The sequence below is a fragment of the Dendropsophus ebraccatus genome, chromosome 2 (assembly GCF_027789765.1).
Source record: "Dendropsophus ebraccatus isolate aDenEbr1 chromosome 2, aDenEbr1.pat, whole genome shotgun sequence".
Lineage (NCBI taxonomy): Eukaryota > Metazoa > Chordata > Amphibia > Anura > Hylidae > Dendropsophus > Dendropsophus ebraccatus.
Window position 1 is genome coordinate 49,147,822 of NC_091455.1, and position 24,976 is coordinate 49,172,797.

The 24,976-nt window shown below is 39.8% G+C and overlaps 1 protein-coding gene across 3 annotated transcripts in view; it reads left to right on the top strand.

Annotated features, from left to right (window-relative positions):
- Positions 1 to 24,976, top strand: part of C2H8orf34 (chromosome 2 C8orf34 homolog) — a 198,586-nt gene that overhangs the window by 158,308 nt on the left and 15,302 nt on the right. For 2 of the 3 annotated variants that reach the window (XM_069957490.1, XM_069957491.1), the window contains exons 11-14: positions 367 to 487; positions 7,942 to 8,447; positions 13,847 to 13,940; positions 14,738 to 14,797. In XM_069957490.1, coding sequence (XP_069813591.1) covers positions 367 to 487; positions 7,942 to 8,447; positions 13,847 to 13,940; positions 14,738 to 14,775 — 759 coding nt within the window. In that variant the 3' untranslated portion in view covers positions 14,776 to 14,797. The remainder of the gene's footprint in view (positions 1 to 366; positions 488 to 7,941; positions 8,448 to 13,846; positions 13,941 to 14,737; positions 14,798 to 24,976) is intronic. The other variant, XM_069957492.1, reaches the window with a different exon arrangement.

Genomic DNA, 24,976 nt, shown 5'->3' on the forward strand with positions numbered 1-24,976 from the left:
TGCAGGACACAAAGTCCCTCTAAATAAAAGGATTCTCTACATCCAACTGTGCCCTGATTGGTCCAAGATGAAACCTTATACCTCTGTCAGGAAGATAGAGATCATCTGACATGGAAGTTGTCTAACTTATTCCTGGCTTCTAGTGGGTGATAAATCTACAGACTAACCCAATGGAGAATTTATTATTGATGCTTCGCAGAGTTAACATCCTATTCCTGAAAGTGCTCAGGATACCAGACACTTCTAATAGGAAACCACTTGTTTCCAAAAATCTCAGTGTGCAAGGAACATATAATTATTGCTTTCCTATTTCCATTTTCAACGTGTTTGTAAAAGTACATTCTCTCACTTTTTGAACTTCTTTAGCGTCAACCAGTCTGGGATTTGGATGTCTTGTCTGCCAGAAGTGGGGGCTCACCGAACCAAAAACTCTTGAAAGAAGCTTTAACCGCAAAGGAACTGCAGAGCATGGAAAAGCATCTAGCTGGTATGTGCTGAAAACTGCTCTTTACTCTGTGCTAGGTGGATGGGATCATTCACTCGTCTGAAACTAAAGTGGGAGCTCAGTAACACATCCAGCTGCATTATAGCTACGAACTGTAATAGATTCCTCATATGAGCCCTGCTATCTGTAAATCTTATAACAGGATGACTCCTGCCGGTGGTGAAGAGTTCATAATCGCAGCACCTGCACCTTTCAGACATTAGCTGTAGCTTGAGGGGAATGGATCATCGAGGTGTTGCATGTCTCTCACTTTGGATGAATCACTACAGAATCATATAATAAATATATTACACTTTTTTTTGTGATTTTCTTTCTGTATTGTGCACTATAGTTGTCCTTAAAGGGGCTTTCCGCAGATATATTTTAGCAGCAAAAGTGGCCAAAAGACAATCCTGCAGATCAAAAGAAGGGGGCGGAGGAGCTTAGATATGTGAGACAACATGGTTTACATAAGTCAGCAACACAGAAAAGAAGGGGTTAACCTAAGCAATGAGCTGCTAATGTTAAGATGATAGGGAAGCCTTGATTTACCTTTTAGGAGCAGTGAGGATCCTCTGGAGAACAGACACAGATTACAGGTGCAAAGCCCAGGTCCTACCTGTCTCCTGAACATAGCATAAGTTTAGACCTATCCCCCACTTTCTGTGTTCTGTCTTGATGTGACTGAGAAACTGACAGCAGGTTCGTACATACAAACCTGCTGCTATGTACCTGTGGGGGAAGATATGCAGATTCCAGCAGCGGTCTTCTTATCTTCCTTCATGGCGCCATTTGGGGTTTTTTTTGCCAAAGAAAATTTGTAGATTAGCTTGTATGGTGCACTGGGGGTGTTCCCCATTCCCTCAGTGCTTCTTCCAACGAACCCATTGGCTTTTTCATTGCCTATTAATTATGAATATTCATATATGCATATGCATAGATCTTGTGCAGTAACAGAGACGTTACTACTTATGCATATATGAATATTCATAAGGGGTAGACAATGAACTCGCCATTGGATGGGGATGAGGAACACCCCTAGCGCACCATACGAGCTACATTGCTATGGAGAAAGCTAAGAAGATAATGACTGGAATGGGAATCTCATCCCCTACAGGTACGTAACAGCAGGTTTGTACATACCCTTTAATAGTTTAGTTTCCCTTTAATAGAAATGGACTTCCTCTAACAACAAGCTGTTAAAGCAATACTGTATCCACTAACCCACCACCCTAAACCACACGTACCATCCGTTTGATGAGAGTAAGAGCCATATTACATTAAAAGGAGGAAGCAAGAACCAAGCTGTCATGTCAGCACTTAACTGTTAAACTGTTCCAGTATAGTCCATGGCTTGACTTGGGCATGCCTGCACCAGCCTATAACTCTAGCTAAATGTGTGGCCTGGTAGTACCCCTTGAAATCTGGCAGGCCAACTCCTGGCTGGTCCTTTGAGAAGCATGGGATAAAGCGTTTTATTCGTGCCATAAGGATGGAGGTAGCTTAATTGGCAGACACTAAAATGTATAAAGCATTTTGGGCAGGATGCTCATCTTAAAGCGACTCTGTACCCACAATCTGTCCCCCCCAAACTGCTTGTACCTTCAGATGCTTTTAATCTAAGATCTGTCCTGGGGTCCGTTCGGCAGGTGATGCAATTATTGTCCTAAAAAACAACTTTTAAACTTGCAGCCTTGTGCCAAACGGCCTAGATTCTGTATGCATTAAGCTGGCACAACCCCTCCGTCCCTCCTCCCCTCCCTCTTCATTATTAGGAATGCTCCAGGCAGATTTTCTACTATTCATCACCTGTGTCAGCACGGCACATGGGCTGGATCGTTAAGGCACCTGTGCAATGTTCAGACAGGAGAAAATGTTCTAGGGGCATTCCTAATGATGAAGAGGGCGGGGAGGAGGGACGGAGGGGTGGTGCAAAGTTAGGGCACAGATACTCCAAGCCACGGGCGTTTGACGTAGGGCTACAAGCTTAAAAGTTGTTTTTTTTAGGACAATAGCTGCATCCCCTGCCGAACGGACACCAGGACAGATCTTGGATTAAAAGCAGCTATCTGAAGGTACAAGTGGTTTGGGGGGGGACAGATTGTGGGTACAGAGTCGCTTTATCAGCCAAACCAAGTAAAGGTTCCATTGGACCAAGATATACAACTGGCTTGAATTTAGGATTGCAGGGAGGTAAAGTTCAGTTGGTGGGCTAAAGACAGTGCAGAAGAAAGTTGGATCACTAAATATTTGATGGTTTGTGTGGACCACCGGAATGAGAAGGAGGTCTCCAGGGAGGAAACCAGCTGCTCCGGAAGTGAGATATTAACATAGTAACATAGTTAACAAGGTTTAAAGAAGACAAGAGTCCATCAGGTTCAATTTAGAGAAACCCTACTTTGTAGATCCAGAGTACAGCAAAAACTCCTATGTAGCAGATGGCAATTGCCCCATCACAGGGAGAAAATTCCTTCCTGACTCCAATAATCCCTGGATTAACGTATCACCAAAAATCTAATGCCCATAACTTGTAATATTATATGTTTTAAGGAAAGCATCCAGGCCTCCTTTGAACGAGTCTCACTGCTCGTACAGTAAAGAATCCATATCTGTGCTGATGGTTAAACCTTCTTTCCTCTAGACGTAGAGGATGCTCCCTTGTCATGGTTACAGACCTAGGAGTAATAAGACCACTGCAAAGATCTCTATACTGTCCATTCATATATTTATACATTGTACACACTCAAAATAATTGATTTTAAAGTTAGAAAGGCTGGAGTATTGTTCAAATCCCTTCATCAGATTAGACAATGAGGTTACTGGAGCAGTAAGAAAGAATAATAAATAATAAATTGCAGCCAGAGTCTCGTGTTGAAGCGGACTTTATGGCTCTAAGTTAATATGAAGATGAGAGGTGAGAGGGGGTGCTTGGTATATTTCATGCTTTTAAATATATAATAATAATCTGCTTAAAGTCTCACTATCATTATAACTTTCAAAATCTAACTCAACAGTAGATGTGATATAAAGCAAGTTTGCAATTTACATTCATTATTTTTTGTTGTTATCATGCTGTAAAACAAAGCTATACTTACCAGAAATCCAGGTCCAGTCTCCTGAAGGCAGATTTTCTGACTTGTGCTGGTTGCAAAAATCAGACTAAACACAAGAATTCCGGCCAGTACAGAGAGTCACGGCTCGATGTGTCCATCAATCACATGACTGCCTTCTCTCTGTGAGTGCTCAGATGGCCTGGGATACACAGGACTTCCTGTTTTCTGACTCTTCAAGAGAAAAAAATTAGTCAGAAAACAGGAAGTGCCGTGTTCTCCAAAAAGTGAATGAAAATTGCAAACTTGCTTTATATCACATCTACTTTTGTTTTAGATTTTGAAAGTTATAACAACAGGTACACTTTAAGCTCATGCTGGCGTATATAAAAGGCTTATGTGTATGTTATACGCAATGCTTATACGTATGTTTAGGTGCATATTACATGTTTCTAGCACAGCATCAAATAAGAAAATGTCATTCTTTTTATCTTTAAAGTCAGACATCAATAGTTATCATTTAAAAGGAAATCCAGCATTTCTATGTTACTAAATTTGATTCCATAAAGCGATTTCACCCTTTGAATTTTTTCCTAAATGGTTGTGCTCGTGGACAAGACTAAACAGTTGGCAGGTCATATGAAAAGGTTACGTTTTTTTGTGGGTTACATGAATCATCATTCTCTCCATGGACACAGCACTATGTATTCCTTTCCATTTGACTTGACTGCCTTAACTGCCCACTAGTGAATTGCTTTTACTTGTGCCCTAGAGAACAATAGCACTACAAGAAAGCGAGCACTTGGAAGCTATAACATATTTTGTGTTGGATATGGCCAGCTCCTAAGTATTTCTCAGTTTTGTGTAAAAATGTTATTTAAGAAATTAGTTCAGGAATTATTTCCATTAACTGACTTTAAGGGGTACTCTGACAAAAAAGAAATTCTTTCAAACCAACTGGTGGCACAAAGTTATATGGATTTGTAATTTACTTCTATTTAAAAATCTCAAGTCTATCAGTACTTTTCAGCTGCTGTATGTCCTGCAGGAAGTGGTGTATTCTCTCCAATGCTCTCGGTTGCCACCTTTGTTCATGATAGAAACTGTCCAGAGCATTAGAGGTTTTCTATGGGGATTTGCTGCTGCTCTGAACAGTTCCTGTCACGGACAGAGGTGGCAGCAGACAGAACTGTGTCAGACTGGAAATAATACACCACTTCCTGCAGGACATGCAGCAGCTGATAAGTACTGGAAGACTAGAGATTTTTAAATAGAAGTAAACTACAAATCTATATAACTTTCTGACACCAGTTGATTTGAAAGGCTTTACCATCATTTGGCATGTCAGAGGTTACTGATCACACCTGGTCTCATTTCTGAGATCTGCTACAATCCTGAGATACAGGTGGACTTTTTAGCACACCTCTTTCTTTTACAGTTAGTTAAATTTTAAATTATTCACTTCATTGCAGTCTATGAAGTCAGATCTTTTCCACCACGTCAGTAACATTTTATAAAATTTCACCAGTATTTTTAATTAAAAGAAAAAAAAGAATGGCCTCTACTTCAAGGGACGATAGTTGATGGCTTAATTGGCATCACTTTCCAAATTAAGGCTATGTTCACACCAAGTATTTTAAATCCATTTTTTTTTCCAGCTATAAAACATTGACTAAAATTACATTTTTGTGGCTCATAAAATGACCCCAAAACAGTTTTTTTAAAACATATTTTCAATAAGTTCAGTTAATCTAAAAATTTTAGTTGACAGCTCTTTTAATAAAAAAAAATTGGCAAATTAAGTAACCTGTACTTTTTTTTCTGCTGTTTTGGTATTTAAAGCCTTTAAAAACTGCTATATTTCGTGCACAAACAGCTGAAAATAAGTCTGAAAATTTTTAGCCTTTTTGCATTATAAAAAGTTGTTTTTAAGGCTAGAATAAAAATTCAGTTTGAAGCCAGCTTGAGCTCATTTTCTGTTTGGAACACATTAGTTATTACGTACACTGCATTCTTATATACATTTCCCTTTCTTCATGCTTTATTATACATGCTATTTGTGGGGTTTTGTCAGAGGACCATACATGTACAGCTAGATCAGTCTGCCTCACCACAAGTTTAACAATCATTGCTTCTATAGTGATTGTTTTGGACCAATGGAAATCTGTTCCATCTGTCTCCGGATTTATCACAGGAGCCTGAAAATTATTTTTGGCACTCTGTCCTTATCACCATGAGTGTAATTTCTCAAAAACTGAGAATTTTACACATGGATTGAATAAAAATTCATTTTTTCCCTCTAGTATTAGAGTGGTTTTGCACAGAAAAATTCCATACCTGTATACACTGTGTATGTGTGTGTGTGTGTGTGTGTGTGTGTGTGTGTGTGGAGGAAAAGGGAGAACTTACATTTCCAACTATTTGGTAACCACTGATTATAGTTTGCAGAGAATGAAATTCTTTACAGGCTTGTACAACAGGTAAAACGTTGTGTTTTCATATACTGTAACAGGATGGATCTTTGAAGTTCGAAAACATTGATAAATGATTAGCAGTCATTGATAAAATCCCATTGGTAATATTTGTGTTTCATCTCATAGGCTGCAAAACTGTCATGGATAGAATGTAATCAAGCAGCCTAGCACAGCCATAAGGGATGTAGCCGGGCTTAACATGAGTTGTAGCCAGGGTTAACTTGGTCACAAGTGTGTCAGGGAGCTGTGTAAAGTCAATTAGAAAGTTGAGTTAAAGCGTTACTGTGATCAAGTTAACCCTGGCTACAACTCATGTTAAGCCCGGCTACATCTGTACCTGGAAAAAGGATGAGGATCAACCGTTTAAATTTAAAAAAAATTATTTTTAGGTTGTTTCTTTTTCTTTTCCGTGTCATTTATTAATTGCTAAAAAATAAAAAGTACTTGTGGTTTCTCCAGGTCTGTTTTAGTATTTGTATTCTCCATAAATTAAAATTTCTGGATCATATTTTCTTATTGCTCTTTGTTCCTCGGTTATGCCTAGAAATGTGTAGCTAACTGGGTGTTAACAGCTGAGGGCGTGTCCCTTTACTGTCTAAGATGGTCCAATCAGAGCTGCCCTTTTCTGGTACATCCCAACTGGTAACACCTAGTTGTCTAGATATATATTTCTAATAAGAATTGTTGCAGAGATGTAATTTCATGTAGAATACAAGTATTTATTGTAGGTCAGGAGGAACCTTGTGTATTTTAAAAGTGTTATAAGCTTGGTTTCAGGAGGCTAGGATAGACATCTTTTTAGTCAGATTAGTATTCTCCGCTCTAGATTGTCTTTGCAGTAGTAAAGGTAATATGGGTTTCACTATAAAAGACTGCATTTAGGGTTGTCGTATGGTGGTATCCATGTTTTCTAGGACTCCCTATGACTGCATCCAACTTTTTCAGCCATCGATAATAGAATGAAGAGAGTTTGTGTTCAGGTGAACCCTTTTAGTAGGACTGCATTGTTGGGTCTGTCAGAAACTTCTCCATTTGTCCGATCCATAAGTGCAGGGAGGTCGGAGGAAGCTTCCAGGTGTTTTTAACAAGTTAAATTTAGATGATTTAGGAATTTATAGACCAAAGTTGAAGAGCTACCAGAGTTTGTACAAGAAGTCAATGATATGCTTCTCAGTAGTGTCCTGCCCAACAATCTTTGAATGTTACTGTTTGTCCAAACCTAAGTTATGGAAAAGAGATGAAAATAACCATCTAGTCAACAAGGCGTTCCCGCTCCTGTAACTGCCAGCACATGCCTCATAAAGTTTATTTCTTCATTTACCCACGTAATTATTTTAAGGTTTCCCTGAAACACACCATGCTCAGACAATAACCAGAGCTATTTCACAGGCCCATACTTTCTCCTAATATAAACACGTTTAATACTGCTTAGATGTTTTTAGTGCCTCGTTTCTACAATGAAATATAAAAATATTGTTACATTTCTGAAATGTAATTCTTTGTCTTGTTATGTAATGTTGTAAAGCAATGTATTATTGAAGACAGCCCTCTTTTCCATTCCTACATAAAGCTACTTAAGTGTAATGGTTTGGCAACTTTTATCTTGTGGATATTTTTGAATTTGGAAACTTGGGATGTCTAAACTTGTAGACGTCTATTCAAGTGCAGCATTGTTTCAGATCATATGCTGTCTATTAGGGTATTGACTGCTTTTTTAGACTAAATTGGTGTAGTGTTTTGTAAAGACAATACCACCAGAAAGTTCATGTTTAACCAGACCTCAGAGGTTTGTGGCACAGACAACAAAGACACGCTCTGTGGGAAATGCAAAGTTTAAAAAGTGTCAGAAAAGGAAATAGAAATAAAAATAGCAATCTCAAAACTATTTTCACTGCCTCGATAAAACAAATCAATTTCCTTTTTGATGTTGCAGATATTGAAAAAGACTTGGCACTTATGGCTGAGGCAAGTATGTCACGGAGCCCAGCAAACCAACAAGGAGCTGGCACGGCTGTAAGTGACCATCAAGGAGGTTACCACGCTTCAAATGTGCAAAACACAAAACCACAAGTGCCAAACCAAACAACGAAAAACTTACAGCTTCAACTTCAAGGGAACAAGTCGCCTCCCCTGAGTAACAGCAGAACTAATGGCTCAAATCCACCAAACAGTAGACCGCAGACTCCAAATTCACAGTCAAGTAGACTTCAAACACCTGTGACTCCATTGGCCAGACCAGCAACTCCGAATAGCATGTTGAACCGACCCCTAACTCCGAGCAATCAGGGAAACAAAGACGGAATCTCTCCCGGACATAGAAGCAGATCTGTGACTGTTAAAAGTCAAGTTGGGTGGACTGCTAGTACGCTATCAGGAGTTCCTGTTCAGATTCCAGCAGACACGCCGGGAAATCTTTCTCATCGGAACAGTGTTGCAGAGGTCAGCTTTAAAACTTATTTTACATGGTTATATAGACTGTGTTTCCAAGGAATTGTTACGTATGATAGTCTTTAGGCTTGGTTCACACTACGTATATTTCAGTCAGTATTGTGGTCCTCATATTGCAACCAAAACCAGGAGTGGATTAAAAACACAGAAAGGATCTGTTCACACAATGTTGAAATTGAGTGGATGGCCGCCATTTAATGGCAAATATTTGCTGTTATTTTAAAACAACGGCTGTTATTATTGAAATAATGGCCGTTATTTACTGTTATATGGCGGCCATCCACTCAATTTCACCATTGTGTGAACAGAGCCTTTCTGTGTTTTTAATCCACTCCTGGTTTTGGTTGCAATATGAGGACCACAATACTGACTGAAATATATACGTAGTGTGAACCCAGCCTTTAAAGGTGCATTAACCCAAAATCTATTATACTCTATGGGGGACATTTATTAAAAGGTAAAAAAGCCTTTTTTTTAGGCGCAGATGGGCCCGATCGGCGGAAAAATATCCGCAAATGGTCTTTTTGCAAATATTTTATTTGCATTGGGCCCATCTGCGCCTCCTTCGCCAGTGGGGCAGAGAGGGGACGTTACAAGGGGTGCTGCAGCATGCAGAGGGGGCCTCTGTGCGTGCTGCATTTACATGGGGAAAATCATACTAAAACAGGTTTCTAATTATTCGCACGGACTGGCTCTGTGCGCACGGGTTTTATGTAGAGACAGTGCGCCTCTACATAAATCCTCTGAGCTCCGGGGACATTTGTAAGCGTAAAAAACGCCGGACTTGATAAATGTCCCCCTATGTTTATTCTTTTGGCTTCATGCTCAGTGCAAACACCTAGAAGAATTTAAGTGTGCTGTGAACATCTATACCAAGCAGTTCACTACCTCCACCATTCTAAAAAAAAAAAGTTATAATCTTTTTTGAGGAAGCCAACTATGTATAAAGGGCAACAGGTTGCACTTTTTGGAATATTATTATATATTTTTTTAAAGGCATTCCAATACCTGCCACTCATGTCCATCATATAGGTTTATGGACATATCAAATACGATGTGAACAGGGCAATTTTCGGTGACATTAATTTCAGTTCCTGATATGTTAATTAGTACTTAGTCTGTCAACAGAACAGTCATCACCACTTACTTCTCAGTTAGAAAAGCATTTAGATTCATTACAATAGAGCAATGGTGTGTCACCCACTTGATGGTCTATTTGTTACAGACTTGGAATTTTCGAGAAGTCTTGCTAATTCCAGTTATAAACGGATGTAGTGTTTTGGCCTTTAACAAGCACAGATATAGGCCTAGTTCTTGGTACAGGCCTTGTATTAGGCTGTATTATCACTTCACTATGTCACCTGAATATACAAGATTCCATCTAGAAATGTAGTGCCTGCCATCATGAGTGCATTGGTGCTTCCCCATGGTGCCACAAATGGCTTTTGGATCCAGACCAATGTATGTGATCAGAGATGCATTCACTCTACTGTATGCGTCCACTCACCATCTGATGAAGTTAAAAGTCCAAATAATTATTTCATATTTGATTTAAAGCTTTTCAGGTGGATAGGATTGCTCAATACTGTACTTGCAAGAGCAGGGAATCTAGTGTTGGACAGGAGTCCTCCTCTACATACCTTCCATGGCGCCACTTCATTAGCCACAGGAACAGAGCAGCGCTCTGCCAATCATGTTGGAAGCCGCTACATCTGTATAGAATGATTGTTAGTCTCCCTTACACCTACCTATGGAATATTTAAATAAGGGTGAGAAATGCGCCACACATCTACTAATGGGCAGAGGAAGTGTTGTTGATCCTTGGATGAGTTCTTACCCCATCGAGAATTGAGTGGTGGTGACTGCCCAGTTGACAGTCTAGGCCCTAATTATCATAATGAGTACTGAACGTAATGGTGCCAATTGCCAGTACCCAAACATAACCTTACACATTTCAAGCTAGAATGGTCTCCAAACAAAGAATACAATCAATGTGACATGCAAACCCTGATTCTCTTTGTCATGAAGCAGATACAGTAGAAATACATTTGGAAATTAGACAGAAGATTAAAGCACAATGGACTCTTTAACCTTGGGCTTCCTCTGTAGCCGGGAGGAGATGTCAGCACTGATATGATTCACTTTGCACTGACACATAGAGCTCCGGGCTTCTTGTATTTGTTTGTACATACTAAATGATGACCGCACTGGCATTTCCGCACAGCTGGATAGCTGCATTTGTCTTATTAGAAATGATTGCATTGCTAAAGCATTTCCACCTGGACAACCTGTAATAAGTGAAATGATGTCTGCAGACCGTGTACTGGGCGACTTATGGGATATGACAAATCTGGGAGCTAGAACGTTCGTTCCCAAATGGAAAGACAATGAGATTGCAGCTTAAGCAGCAAAACCTTTCATATCTTGTAAACTATGTTTCTTGTTGTAGCTTTGGGTTATTGAATTCTTTATATACAACAAACATTTGTTGTAATCATTACAGTATGGTTTATTGTAGAAGAAGAGGTTCTAGTTGAGTAACTAGGTGTTGCATTTTCATTCTACTACATTACTACAGTGTTGTATAGTATGTAAGCTATAGCTAAACTAAAGTTAGGATGACATCATCTAGCATCTGAGACTATACTCCTTTCCCCTGATCCCCCACAGATTGTGTGCTAAAATTCCTTGCCCTCAGCTGGTCTCTTTTTTTCTGTTTCATCCCGACCAAACAGGAACTGCTCTCTCAGCCAATAAGTGGCCACAGCGGGGTCCTCAAACACTGATTGGCTTAGTGGGCAGGTCCTGTGGGAGAAGGATGACACACAACCCAGAAGTGACGACCAGCAAATGACCAGAAACATCAGTACATCAGCTGTGTGAGTTAGGATGAGGATGAGTATATCAGATTTTTCTTTTTTAATACAAAGCCAACCAGGAAGCAAATTTTGCTTCTGCCGGTACAACCCCTTTTAACACTTTGGAACTCTTTGACATAGGATCTCTAATGGAAGACACAAACAATTCTTAAAGGGGCCTACACTCCTTTCTTGAACCATATAGTTTTTTTATACTATCTGTACTAGATTACATACAACAAGTCCAATGATTTCTTTGCAGTGCTATTTTTTAGTCATGAAATAATTTCTTCTCTGGTAACACAGGACCATTGGTGGCCTCCTCATATGGTTTAGTTTTTCCTTCGTCTACATCAATATTCAATGATGATAGGTTGAATCTTTTTCCCAGCTATGACATTTTTTCAATCTTTCCCCCCAATGCTTATTAGAATAATACAATGTGTGCACCTGACAACATGACTCTGATGTAGTCAGACAACTTGTGATAACATTTTTTTTTAGTATCCCTTAAATTTTGATTTATAGATTGTATATGTCATTTATTGCATATGCTAAACATAAAAATATTTTTTTTTAGTTACTGACCTGTTGATGAACCAGAACACATTGGTAAACCACAGTCTCTGAACCTTTATATGTTTTGTCATACTGTCTTACTTATTCCATACTCTGGATACAGTTTATCTTCATGGCCATCCAAAAACACTTAGAAGCTGATTGCATTCAGCTACAGGAAGCAGCAACATTTTTATTTATAATTTGATTTGCATAAAAATGCAGATATCATGTTAGCTTGGGGTTTAAGATGTGGAATTCCTGGATCAACTCCTCCGCGCCTTCCCGCTGAGATAAAATAAATGTAATTATTTCTTAGAGCATATGCCAAGATCTCATTTGAAGATTAGGGAGAACACACACAAGCAAAGGATTCAGGGCCCTAGAACATGCAAATTGTCATCTGTGAGATGTTACCTGGCTCAGGCTCCTGTCCCATTTTACCTCCAAATTGTAACCTTTGGTTGTTTGCCACAGGAATGTCTCATGTGATACATGAGGTGAAGTTTTCCAACAGCCTTGTCTGCTCCACTCTCCGCTGTATTCTTCCCTTTTATATTGCAAATCGGAACGAATATCGATTTTAAAAAAATCCAGTATTCATATACAGTACAAAAGTACTTACACACAAATATACTTGCCCAACCAGCACTAGCACATTGTGCTGTGCTGGATGTGTTCACACAAAGTTTTTTTTTTTTTCTTTTAAATTTTATTGAATCATTTGCAGTAATTGGAAATACACCTGACGGCTTATATGTAGAGGTTTTTTTTCCCACCTAATAAGATGCAACTGACTATAAGACGCACCCCTGATTTAGATCACTAAAAACAGAATTTTTTTTTTTTACGTTAATAAACTTCCCTGGTGGCCTAAGGGGTTAATGCAGTAAAGGAGTCAAAGTTTACTGAAATGACAGGTCCCCTTTAACACTCTCCATGACTGTACCTTATACTCACATATACACGTCTCTACTGCATGCAGAGTACACACCCAGCTCATACACACACACAGGAGTCTGGATGTGATGCGCATCCAGATTCCTCTCCTGCAGGGCACTCATCTCACTGATCGGTACAGGCAGGAAGAGGGGGGAACCCCAGTAGCCGGGCACAGCGCTGAATTAGCACCATGCCCGACCATTAGGGAAGGAGTCAGGGTGGTCTGACCGTGTCGGGCCACCCTGTCTTCAGTCTTATAAGGTGCAGGTACTTTTTAGCAAAATATTTTCTTGCCAAAAAATGCTAATTGCTTAAAAGTGCTTAACAAAAGCCTAATTATACCAGCCGTAAAATTATGTCAGTAGTTTTGGGCAGTTTTTCATACAAAAACTTTTTCTTTTTCTTTTTTTTTATTTAAACTCACTACATTTTTAAGAAAATATATTATTTACATAAAAAACCTAAACAAGCAAAAAAAAAATTATGGTTAATTTTGCTCGTTAAACAAGTATATTTTTGAGCCACAAAATACACTGTATCAGCATAGCCTAGGAACTATTGTGGTGTCAAACCAGTACAGATTTTCACACACTGACCCTGACCTTTAGTCTCACAAAAATTCACCACATTGTATGACCAGGCAAGGGAATGTCTAAGATGTAAGGTATAGGCAAGGGAACTTGTTATCATTTTCCTGCTGCCTAAACCACAAATTATCAGAGTGGTCCTCTGCCTGTCCCACCAGCCTTGATTGATAGAACTCTCCCAATACTCAAACAGGGAGAGGTATAGCAGTCAAGGCTGGTGAGTCGTGTTAAAAGCCACTGGGTTCGTCCCAATGACTTGTGTTTTAGCACAGCCAACCGCCATAGTAGCCAGCCTTGTAACCTGATACAAAGTATACTCGCAAGCAACTTAATTATAGACAAAATTTTGATGAAGCAAGGGATGAGATTAATCTGATGAGTTACACCTATTGCACTTAAAAATAATAGCACAGGCCTTTTACCACTTTTCTTCTTTCTTTAATAGGAGGAATCGTATGAACAACTCCAAGGTTCTCGTCAACCATGGACTCTTCCAAGTGACACAGACAGTGAAGGTGTGGAGCCAGAAAAAGAAAAAAGTAAGCCATTCTACTGTATATTTCTATGCATGTATTAAACTCCATCTGTCATGTTCAAATTGGAAATCTTAAAGCCCATTTGATCTGCAATGTTTTCCATTTTTAAGGGCATGCTTTTAAGAGAAATCATTAAATATATATATATATATATATGAGTTTAAGTGCTTTAAAAAAAAAAAAACAATGCTCCCTCCTTCCTCTGACATTTCCACTCAGCAAGAAGTATCCATTCAGCCAATCACTGTCCACAGCAGTGACTTGCTTAGGCTAGGTTCACACTGCGTTTTCAGCATCCGTTTAACGGATCCGTTTTTTTTAACGTCCAGAAAAATAGGGTCATCAACGTTTTTTTGTCCGTTTTGGTCCGTCAAAGAAAACGGATCCGTTTTTTTTAATAATGGAAGTCAATGGAAAAACGGATGCACACAAATGAATCCGTTTTTTGCAATCCGTTTTTCATGCGTTTTTTGCAAAAAACGGATGTGTTAAACGGATGCTGAAAACGCAGTGTGAACCTAGCCTTAGCCAGTGATTGGCTGAGTGGCATTTCCTGCAGGGTCAACACATAGTGGGAAGCTGGGGTCATCGGTGAGCAGCGAGGACCTAGCACTGTCGAAATGTCAGCTGTGGGGCATCAGAGCAGGTCAATATGCTTTGAGGTTTTTTATTTTTCCTTTTAAATCACCCCTACTCCAATATATTCAGCAGAATACCCCTTTAATAATCAGACAATGGCATATGATAAACTTTTCTACATTAACAAGTTTAACCAGATATATTGGGACTTTTTTGCACAGATGTTGGACTTTCGGGAATTACTGAACATTGGATGTAGGACTAATGGAAATTTTCTATAGGTAGGTGTGAGTCTAATGGAACTTTAATTCCATGGGGAACAGGACAGAAACACTTTAGTGTTCCTTTAGTAGCGGAGGCTTTTAAGTGGGTATATGACTGCTACAAATATATTATATTTCTGTTAGGAAAAACATCCAAAACAACCATAATATTTATTAATGTTCATTTACAGCGTCTCTGTACCGGCATGTAGCTTTATAAGAGACACCAGTCTTATCTCGATTCGGTTCTCAATCATTGGTTCTAGAAAAGAATATCTACGTACAAAGTTTGGCAGGGCCTTACAGGATTCATGTATTGCTATTCAGGGTCGTTGCACAGGTTTGTGCCATTTGCATGATCCTCCATTAGCTCAGTATAAGGGTATATGCACACTTGTTAAATGTGGCGGAAAAGTCAGTGCAGATTCTGCCGATCTTTCCCGTGGCTCTCTGCCCGTCCCATAGACTCCATTCTACGATCAGATGGATTCCGCTGTCCGCCCAAAGAATTAACTTATCAATTCTTTTGGCGGATAATGGAATCCGCTTGAGCATAGAATGCAGTCTATGTGACGAACGGAATTCAAGTGGGAGTGCAGGGGGGATGAGGGGGCAAGTGACAGAATCCACACGGAGTTATATATACCCTTAGTAAGAAGGAAACTTCATATTATTCTAGACACAGTAGAGTCTCGTAGGCATTTGGTGAATATTTCTGATAGATCATCTCTTGTGCAGAGAAAGGAGCATGGTTCAGAACTGTTGCAGGTGGCATGTAAATACAGGGAATTACTACCAATCCAATATAATTATTTAGTAATAGGATCCACCTGGAATTAGAATGTGTGTATTGTGGTTAGATCAATAGTTCAAAGATGCCCAGCCATCATCTCAGCAGTCTGCTTTTGTCATACTTGTGTAACAGCTCGCTGATAAATATGTCACCTGGCATATATTATAGCCTTGTATTCGGACTTGCCATACAACACTCTTTTTGTGATGGTCGATTCTGGGAGCCAGGCATTCACAATTTATGAACTTGGGAAAAAATAAAAAAATAAACATTACCCAACACCTGTTTTCTGACTGAGTGTGCCATAGATTTGTGGAAAGAATACAGACTTCATCATGTTGCTGTTCAATAATAACAGTGAAATCGAAACCTGCTGCTGGAAAAAATGCCCTCATCCTGTAATGTGTGTACAAAAATTATAGAAGCCCCAAACTTTGTAGCACACGGTTTAAATTTGTAATAGATACAAAGGAATGACAGTGTTGGTTTCATAGCTGAACATTGTGGCCTTATGAAAAATCGCATACAAATAGAAGTGATTTATTTAATTTTTAAAAAAAAATTTTTTGAAAGTTAATTGTAAAAGTACAGAAAAACCTGTAATCACTTAGTATTAAGGAATAAGTATAGAATCGCCTTGTAATTTTCATTTGTAATTATATGAGCATATATCTTAAGTTACAGTTTGCAGTTATAGGCCATGAGCGTGAAATGTCTTTTTTGGCCGCTTGACGGGCGTTTTTTTGGACGGCCCTCATTTTGAGCCCAAATAATGGACGTCATTTTAAAATAACAGGCGTTATTTGGGCTCCAAATGATGGCCGTCCAAAAGAACAGCTGTCAAACAGCCAGAAAAGACGTTGTGTGGTTGCAGCCATAAGCTAGGTTCATACAATGTCTTTTTTTGGCCGTTGTTTGTGGACATTCGTCATTTTGAGGTCAAATAACATCCGTTATTTTGAAATGTCCTTAATTTCAAAATAATGGTTAGTTGACCTCAAAATGACGAATGTCCACAAAGACGTCCATCGAATGGCCAAAAAAAAGAGGTTGTGTGAACCTAGCCATGGGGTGTGTTCTCACATTGCGGTTCTGTATAATTTCATTGCAGTACTGCATAATTTCTGTAAATACGCTACAGTTCCATGAGAGTACTTCAGGCCATATTCACACTACGTATGTGTTGTATAAATCACGGCCGCTGTTGCAATTTGCAACAAGGGCCATAATTTATACAACACATACGTTGCATGTGAATGAATGAATTCCCGGCCGGAGCGTATACACATAGTATACGCTCCGGCCGGGATTTCATCTGGCCGCACGAAAAACTGACATGTCGGTTTTCTGCGGCCGCTATTCATTAAATAGGGGCCACAGAAGACATTTCAGTTCACACAGTGGAGCGGGCTGCTCCGGCCGTGCCCTCCTTTGTGTGCAATAGTGAATTCATCAGAAATAAAGATCATCTGGCCAGTGCTGCAGTACCGGCCGGGGGGATCTTCTCCGACACCAGCCGTTCTGTGACCCAGCCGGATCACAGAACGGCCGTTGTCTTAGGGGCCTATTCCATGGAGTGATAATCGGCCCGATTCGGCCAATTATCGCTCGGTGGAATAGAAAAAAACGATCAGCTGATGATCGTGTCATCGGCTAATCATTTATTTAGGCCCAAACCTAAAATCATCGGTCACCCACTGGGCATTACTGTGTGGAATAGCGATGCGCGGCGGGCGACCGACGATTTGAGAAGCAGCATACATTACCTAGCAGGGCTTTTTCTCCGCTCCATCTTCATCCCGGGTCTCGCCGAGCAGCATCAGCTTCGGTGCGGCCTGACTGAGCTGTCAGACTGCTCAGCCAATCACTGGCTGGGATTGATGCTGCGCTTCGGGACCCGGGAAGGAAGACGGAGCGGAGGAGAAGCCCTGCTAGGTAAAGTATGCTGCAAGGACATCGGTAATGATGTCCCTGCAGCCCCTCGCTAAATGACCATCGGGCTGTGGAATAGGCCCGGTAAACGAGCGCAAATCCAGCAGATCGGCGCTCGTTTACATCGTTGATGGGCCCTTATGCCATGTGAATATGGGCTCACCGTGTGATAACACAGCCTCAAGGGAAAGCTAATAGCTGAGCTTTGGGACTTGTTGGTTGTTATTAGTCTGCTATCTGGGTGTAAAATTTAGCTGTAGGTATACGGGTAGACCAAAGAAGACAAGTCTGTAAAATCCAAAGGAAAACTAGAATTAACACAGAAAGAGAAGAAAACAAGGTTACAGCCATCTAAAGAGAAGCAATCATGGAGTTTGGAAGATTGGATGAAAGTGATATTCTCTGATGTATAAAAAATCTGCACTGGCAAAGGACATAATGCTGGAACTTTTGTCTGGTGACATTTGAATGAGAATATATTAAAATAACTAATTCAAGATGATTCTTAAAGGGAAAAAAAAAACACATTTCCTCCCTCAATTATAATAAGGGGGTTGCATATTAAAGGACAAGGGATGATGAGAGACGACAATAATTTACTTTTCAAGAAAGTTAGAAAAACGTCATGTTTATTATTGTTTATTAGAAAAGTCAATGCCTAACCATTCAGGCATCATAAATAGAGATGAACAAATTTACAGTAATAATAAAGCAAAGTGCTTTGTTATCTCTGGGAGAAGTTTCCCAGGACTGGATCTAGCTTTTCCCAGCAGCCGGGGAGGAGGCACGGAGCGGCAGTGAGTTAAGCGGCAGTGACCTTATGAGTGGGTTGCAGAGATAACAAATCGTTTTACTTTAATATTACTGTAAATTCGCTTATCTCTAATCATGAACTCCAGAGGAGGAAGAACAAAGTACAGTATTTTCCTGCATATAAGACTACTTTTTAAACTAGGAAAATCTTCACAAAAGTCAGTGGTCGTCTTTTACGCCGGGTGTCATCTTATAGGGCGGGTGCTGAAAAACTTCGGAGAATCTGCGGTCAACCCATATGGTGGGGGAAGCTCAAAACAGGCCGCATCCCACTGCATGCTCCAACCTTATGAAGGGCAGAGTAAACTGCAGGCGTCTGGGGTATGGAAAAAAGAGATACAGTGGCGCTGTGCCCAAAAAAAAACACTACTGGCCGCCTGGCCCGCCCTTGTATCCTATCAGTATTACTGTACCTCCTTCTCTGCCTCTCAGATCTCGCTGCTGTTTGATGTTTTTTTATTAATTTTTATTTGGTGTGTGTTGAAAAAGGGGGTGGTATTATACGGTGAGTATATCCCAAACTCTATATTTTAACTGTAAAAGTTGTGCGACGTCTTATACCCCCAGTGGTCTTATACGCCGGAAAATACGGTAATAACTGGGATTATTTTACTTATATAATTTATTCCATAATTATTTCATCTGGAAAAGCATACATCTTTGAATGGGTTGGTTACTTTTTCAGTAATTTTTTTTCAGGGTACTTCATTAAAAAGTGTTACCACTTAAGACCCTATTACACTGAACGATTATCGTTCATAAACTCGCTCCAACGACCGCTCGTTAACGATCACTAAACGATTTTTTTTTTTTGCGAACGATAACACATAACGTGAACAATATATGTAGTGTAACGATTATTTTGCGGTCGTTACATGGTCGTTTAAAACGTTTGCCGGGGTGATCATGACCATACGACACACCTACTTTATTTAAACCTTTTCACGAACGACTGAAAGATTTCTAATTTTACGAACAGATTAGCGAATTATCTTTCAAAGACCAACGACTTTTTTTTCGACATGCTGAAAAACAATTTTGAACAACAGTATAACGATTTCGCCTTTGTCGTTTGCTCGTTTACACCAATTCCAAAATCCGAAAAAAAGGATCCATTTTGATCCGTGTTTTTTTTTTTTTTTTTTGATAAGTCAATGGAAAAACGGATCAAAACGGGTGCACATAAATGATTACGTTTTCCATTTGTTTTTTCATCCGGATGAAATGAATGGATAAGAAAAACGTTGTGTGAACCCAGTCTAAGTAGTGATTAATTTTGTCTGCAATTTTATACAAGTTATAAACAGTTCTGTAAAGTTTTGTAAAGTTTGCTGTGATTTGTTTTTTTTTATAACGCCAAAATATTCTGCTATAAAACAGAGTTTTGAGGTGTGTGTTTTGTGCTTTTTTCTGCTAAGTTAAAAAAACCCTGGGTGAACTTCCTCTACGTGTGGTATTGCATCTTATATAGGAATGCTTACATAAAGCTAACATGATCCTCCTTATGAAGATGAACCTCAGAATTTTCTAACATTTATCAAAGTATCTGTTCTTTTAAAACCTTTCAGGTGTTGCCCAGTCACGAATATGTGTCAGAGACATGCTTGGAAATAGAAAAACCTATGATATATACTTCCTATTGTTCTAAAAGTGGTACAGCTTCTCCCTTTTATGACAGGCAGTAAAGCAATATTGTTTATTATGGCTATTCCATTTCAAGCAGTCTATTGCTGCGTTTACACGGAACGATTATCGTGCGAATTTGCATAATAATGATCGAATTCGAACGATCGCAGCGAATGATCAAGCGACGAGCGAGAAATCGTTCATTTTGATCTTACAACATGTTCTAAAATCGTCATTCGTAAAAAATTCGCAGATCGTTCCATGTAAACAGTAGTTCACCGATTTTTCCTATGTGCGAGATAGGCTTAAGCGATCGTAAAGTGAATTTTCCGTACTATATATCGTTCTGTCTAAACGCTGATCGTTATAAAAAAAAAATTGTTGCAATAACTTGCTGAATACAATATAGAGACGCACTGTGTTTCATATACTACCATCAGTCCTCATTTCTCACCTGTTTTGTCCACATTGGATGCACTGAGAATACCTCCATCTCAGCAGCAGCTACAGGAGAAACTCCCAGCAAAGGGTAATTACCTGGCCACACTGGGAGAGGCAGCCAGATTCCAAATACACTGCCTTGAATCTAACAGCTCCCAACATAAGAACTCTGCCATATACCCTAAAAGAGAGCTCCTACCGAGACATCTACTAACGGGGGAAGCTGCAAATTCATCTATATGCTTCCCACAGTCTACGGCCGTAGACAGCGCAGACCTAGAGCCACGGGACTGGTGAGAGGAGGATATCCACTAATCCTTTATATGATATACATCTTATTTATTAATGGAAACAACAATCATTAACTGTTACAATATATACCAGAAAATCAAATAGTGGACTGACAACTAACCAAATACAAACACAGTGGTCATAAACATTGGCGACCTGCAAGGGCCCTGCAAAGTCGCCAATAGATAAAACTATGTATTTCTCTATGGACATCCCAAGAATCATGCTATAGATATTTATATTTTATATTTTACAGATACGTACTTTTTTAACCCTATATGTTTTTTAATTATATATATATTTTTTTTGCTCTATGTGATCATTTTTGCATGTATATGGTGTCATATATACGCTTTAGTAAATTTTACCGATAAATTTACCATTATTGTTTGCATTTATACACTTCCATAGTAACGCCATATTGTTCCATTATAAAAAACTGATATTTTTTTAAAAAAAACTACAGATATGTAAAAAATATGTTTTTTATAACGGACACAAAAATAAGGTTGACTGTTTTTGTGTACGTAAAAAAAAACAGATCCGTTGCAATCCAATTTTTTTTATAATGGAAGTAATAAAAAAACGGATCAAAATGAATGCATCCGTTTTTTTCTTCTGTTTTTCATTTTTTCCCCCGAAAAACAGATGAAAAAAATGGATTGCAAAAACGTAGTTTGAACTCAGCCTAAGGAGGGAAAGTTAAAGTTGAGGGGAAGGGAAGTTGAATGCAATTAGATTTTTTTTTTTTTTACGACAAACCAAGGGCTTTATTAAAAAAAAGTGTTGATCAACTGGATTGGCTCCCATATCAGGTACAGACCTGTCTAAATAGACCGATAGCTAAAGTTGTAGGGTTATTCCACTCATTTTAAACTTTTAATATCTTGCTGCCTTAGTGAGGAACATAACAAATAAGCTATTCTTGCCTCTCCGCACTCCCCCAGTGTGCTCCTACACCGGTTGAACAATCTCCCTGCCAATTCTGAGACAAGCCAGTCAGACATTGACAGCCTGCTCAGCCAATCACTGACTGAGATAGGACAGTGCTGAAGACAGTGATAGGCTGAGTTGGCTGTCACTGCTGAGAAAAGTCTCGGAAGTGGAGGCAGGATCGTTCAGACAGGTACTTGAAGATTCTATAGGAGGTCAGGGGGAGCACAGAATAGTAAGGATAGCCTGTTTGCCATGTTCTCTTCCAGGGCAGAAACGTATTAAGATTAAAATGAGCGGAATACCGCAGCAGATCAGCAGCAGATTTGATGGTGCAGATTTGATGCTGTGTTCAGTTATTTAAATGAAATCTGCTGCGGATCCACAGCAGAAAATCAGCTGCGGAACCGGTAAGTTTGAATGTACCTAAAAGAAAAAATAGCCAGACCCTCTTAGTTTCAAGTAAATGGAGCTTAATTGCAAACCACACCTGAACTAGAGACAAGAGTGGGGCAAAAATGGTCATGTTTTTGTAGCGCTGGATAGTCCCTTTAATGTTGATCAGGTTGTAGGCAGTCTTCCCCTTACTTACCAATGAATAATGATATGTTATGAAGAGAAAACCTCTTAAATGCAACCATTTAGTCCTAGGATTGGGCAGTGTTTTAGAGTCCTTGGTAAGAGAACAGCTCTCCAATGCTGTGCCTCACAGACACTGGTGGAACTGCACCTAGACATTGGGGGGGAGCCACATCAGCATGTAGTCACACTGTCTCACCCCTTTTCCCAGTTGCTTACACTTGATTGACAGTCAAGTGTGAGTGGCCAGGAAGAGGGTGAAGGCAGTGTGACTACATGCTGCTGCTGCTCTAGCTCAATGCCCGGTTGCTTGGTGCCGGGAAAGACAAAAGACTTTTTTTTTTTTTTTAATTGGCACTCCACCGGTGTCTGTGAGGCACAGTGTGTGAGAGCTGTGTGCGGCAGCTATAAGGTACTGGGACCAGTTCACACTCCATTAGGAAATAACTGTTCCCTTTAAGTGCTAGTGACGGAATAAAACAGAAGAATTGACTATTTAGCTTTTCTTCTCACCCTAATTGTTTCTTTCATAGTTTCAGAAAAGCGTGTTAGGGTGTCCATCTACCATATTCACTTATTGTGCTGACATCTAATTGCAGACATATACATGCACACGTAGTAATTGTCGCCGAAAACTCTGTGCAGAATCTGCTGCTCATCCCTGCGCGATTCCGCTTTCCTCTCAGCTGGCTCCATAAGCTCCATTATATGCTCTGGCCGATTCCGCTGTCCGATGGCTGACGATGGAATCCACCCGAGCATATAATGGAGCCTATGGAGCCGGCAGAGAGGGAAGCGGGAGCGCATGGGGATGAGCGGCGGATTCTGCACAAAGTTTTCGGTGACAATTAGTCTGTGTGCATATACCCTAACAGAGTGTAGGCTTCTGTATTGAATATAGCCACTTCCCATGACTCCCTGCAACCTTATTGAGGTTTACGCTCAATATAGCTGGAAATGACCAGAGAAAATACATTTTAACATAGTTTTATATGAAAACCTAAATCTTATTATAAAAACCAGCACATGCTTATCAGTGTAATGTTTCCAGTGTGCATGCTTAGACAGTGAGAAATTGGGTGAGAATGAAAAATCATTTCCTTGGTCTGCACAGTATGAGTAATTGGATGTGGGTATTAGTAATGGAAATCACACATGACTGAGATGTCAGTGAATGGGAAGGTGATAATTATAGGAGACTCCAGCATTCCTAATGGGGATAAGGATGTCAACCTAAGACTCATTTTGAATTTTTTAATAGGTTTTCACTTATTGACAATCTATGCAAGAGAGTAATCCCATAGATAGTATCAAATTTTTGTGTAGGAGGCTCTGGTGTCCTCTGATCAGACCGTGGGTTAAGTGCCGACAACAGTTTAGCTTAATGACAACACAGGGGAGGAGAATGCAATTTATATGACAGCACCTCGAGTCACTTCTCTGGTATTCAAGGCATGATAATGTCTCATTGTTTTCTACAAGACAGTTCCACAGTTCTGAGACCAACGTATTCATAGAGAGCTGCTTAGAATATCAGTTACTTAAAGTGGCACTGCCATTATAAATTTAAAGGGAACCTGTCACCCCCTGTGCCGGAAGGCAGACCCATATACTCACCGCTTCCGAGAAGTCTCAGACATAAGACCCAGAGATGGGTCCGACGACCATAGAGAATGACTGGAGCCGTCGGCTTCGGACGAAGATATCTTGGCGGCGGGAGTGGGTCCAGGAGCGGGACTTCTCGGAAGCGGTGAGTATATGGGTCTGCACTGGGGCGTCGCCCGGGCTCTGTCCCGCGTGACAGATCTCCTTTAAAGCATATTTGAAATTTAAATTCATTATTATTTTTGTTATCATGCTTTATAACAAGCTATACTTACTTGTATCCAGGTCAAGTCTCCTGAAGGCAGCTTTTTAGTCTTCTGCTGGTTGAAAAAAAAAAGACTAAAAAAAGGAAGTCCAGGTCATGTGCACTCACAGAGAAGGCAGTCATGTGACTCATGGACGCATTGAGCTGTGACTCTGTACTGGCCGGGACTTCATGTGTTTAGTTTTTTTTTTGTTTTGTTTTAAGCAGCACAAGACTAAAAAGCTGCCTTCAGGAGACTGGACCTGGATACAAGTTATAAAACATAACTAAAAAAAAGGAAAATAATGAATGTAAATTGCAAACTTGTTTTATGTTACATCTCCTGTTGATTTAGGCTTTAAAAGTTATAATGACAGTGACACTTTAAGACAAATCGTCTATGTGAAGGCTAAGTGGGTTAGGTAAGCATCTCAACCATCTATGTAGTAAAATCCTAAACTCAGTATTAGGCTGTCAATGAGAAATGCAAACCACAGACATGAGGAATTTGTTGACATTTGGGGACGACAAAGACAAATTTGGTCATCTTTCCTACAACACCATTCACACTAGGCAGGAGCACGTTGCTATGGCTGAAATTGCAAACATACAAAAACACAAAAAGTGCAACAGCTCACCGTAATGGCAAGATACAGTCCCAATACAGATATGAAAATCACTAAAAGCAGCCCCCCCCCCAACTGCTAAAAAAATCTCCATAAAAATTAGGCTCTTGGTTACCATTTGCAAATAGTGTAAACCATTTTACCACGATAAGGTGGCCTCATGTCGGGGGGTTTGTACCTTTAGTAAAAGGCCATGTATTTGCTATGTGATGCTGGGAGTGAGGATCCTGTTAAGGCAGGTGCCATCCCATTATAACCAAGTACTGAGAGCACGTAAAGATTCCCTCCAATATTAATATTGGATAAAGAAAGTT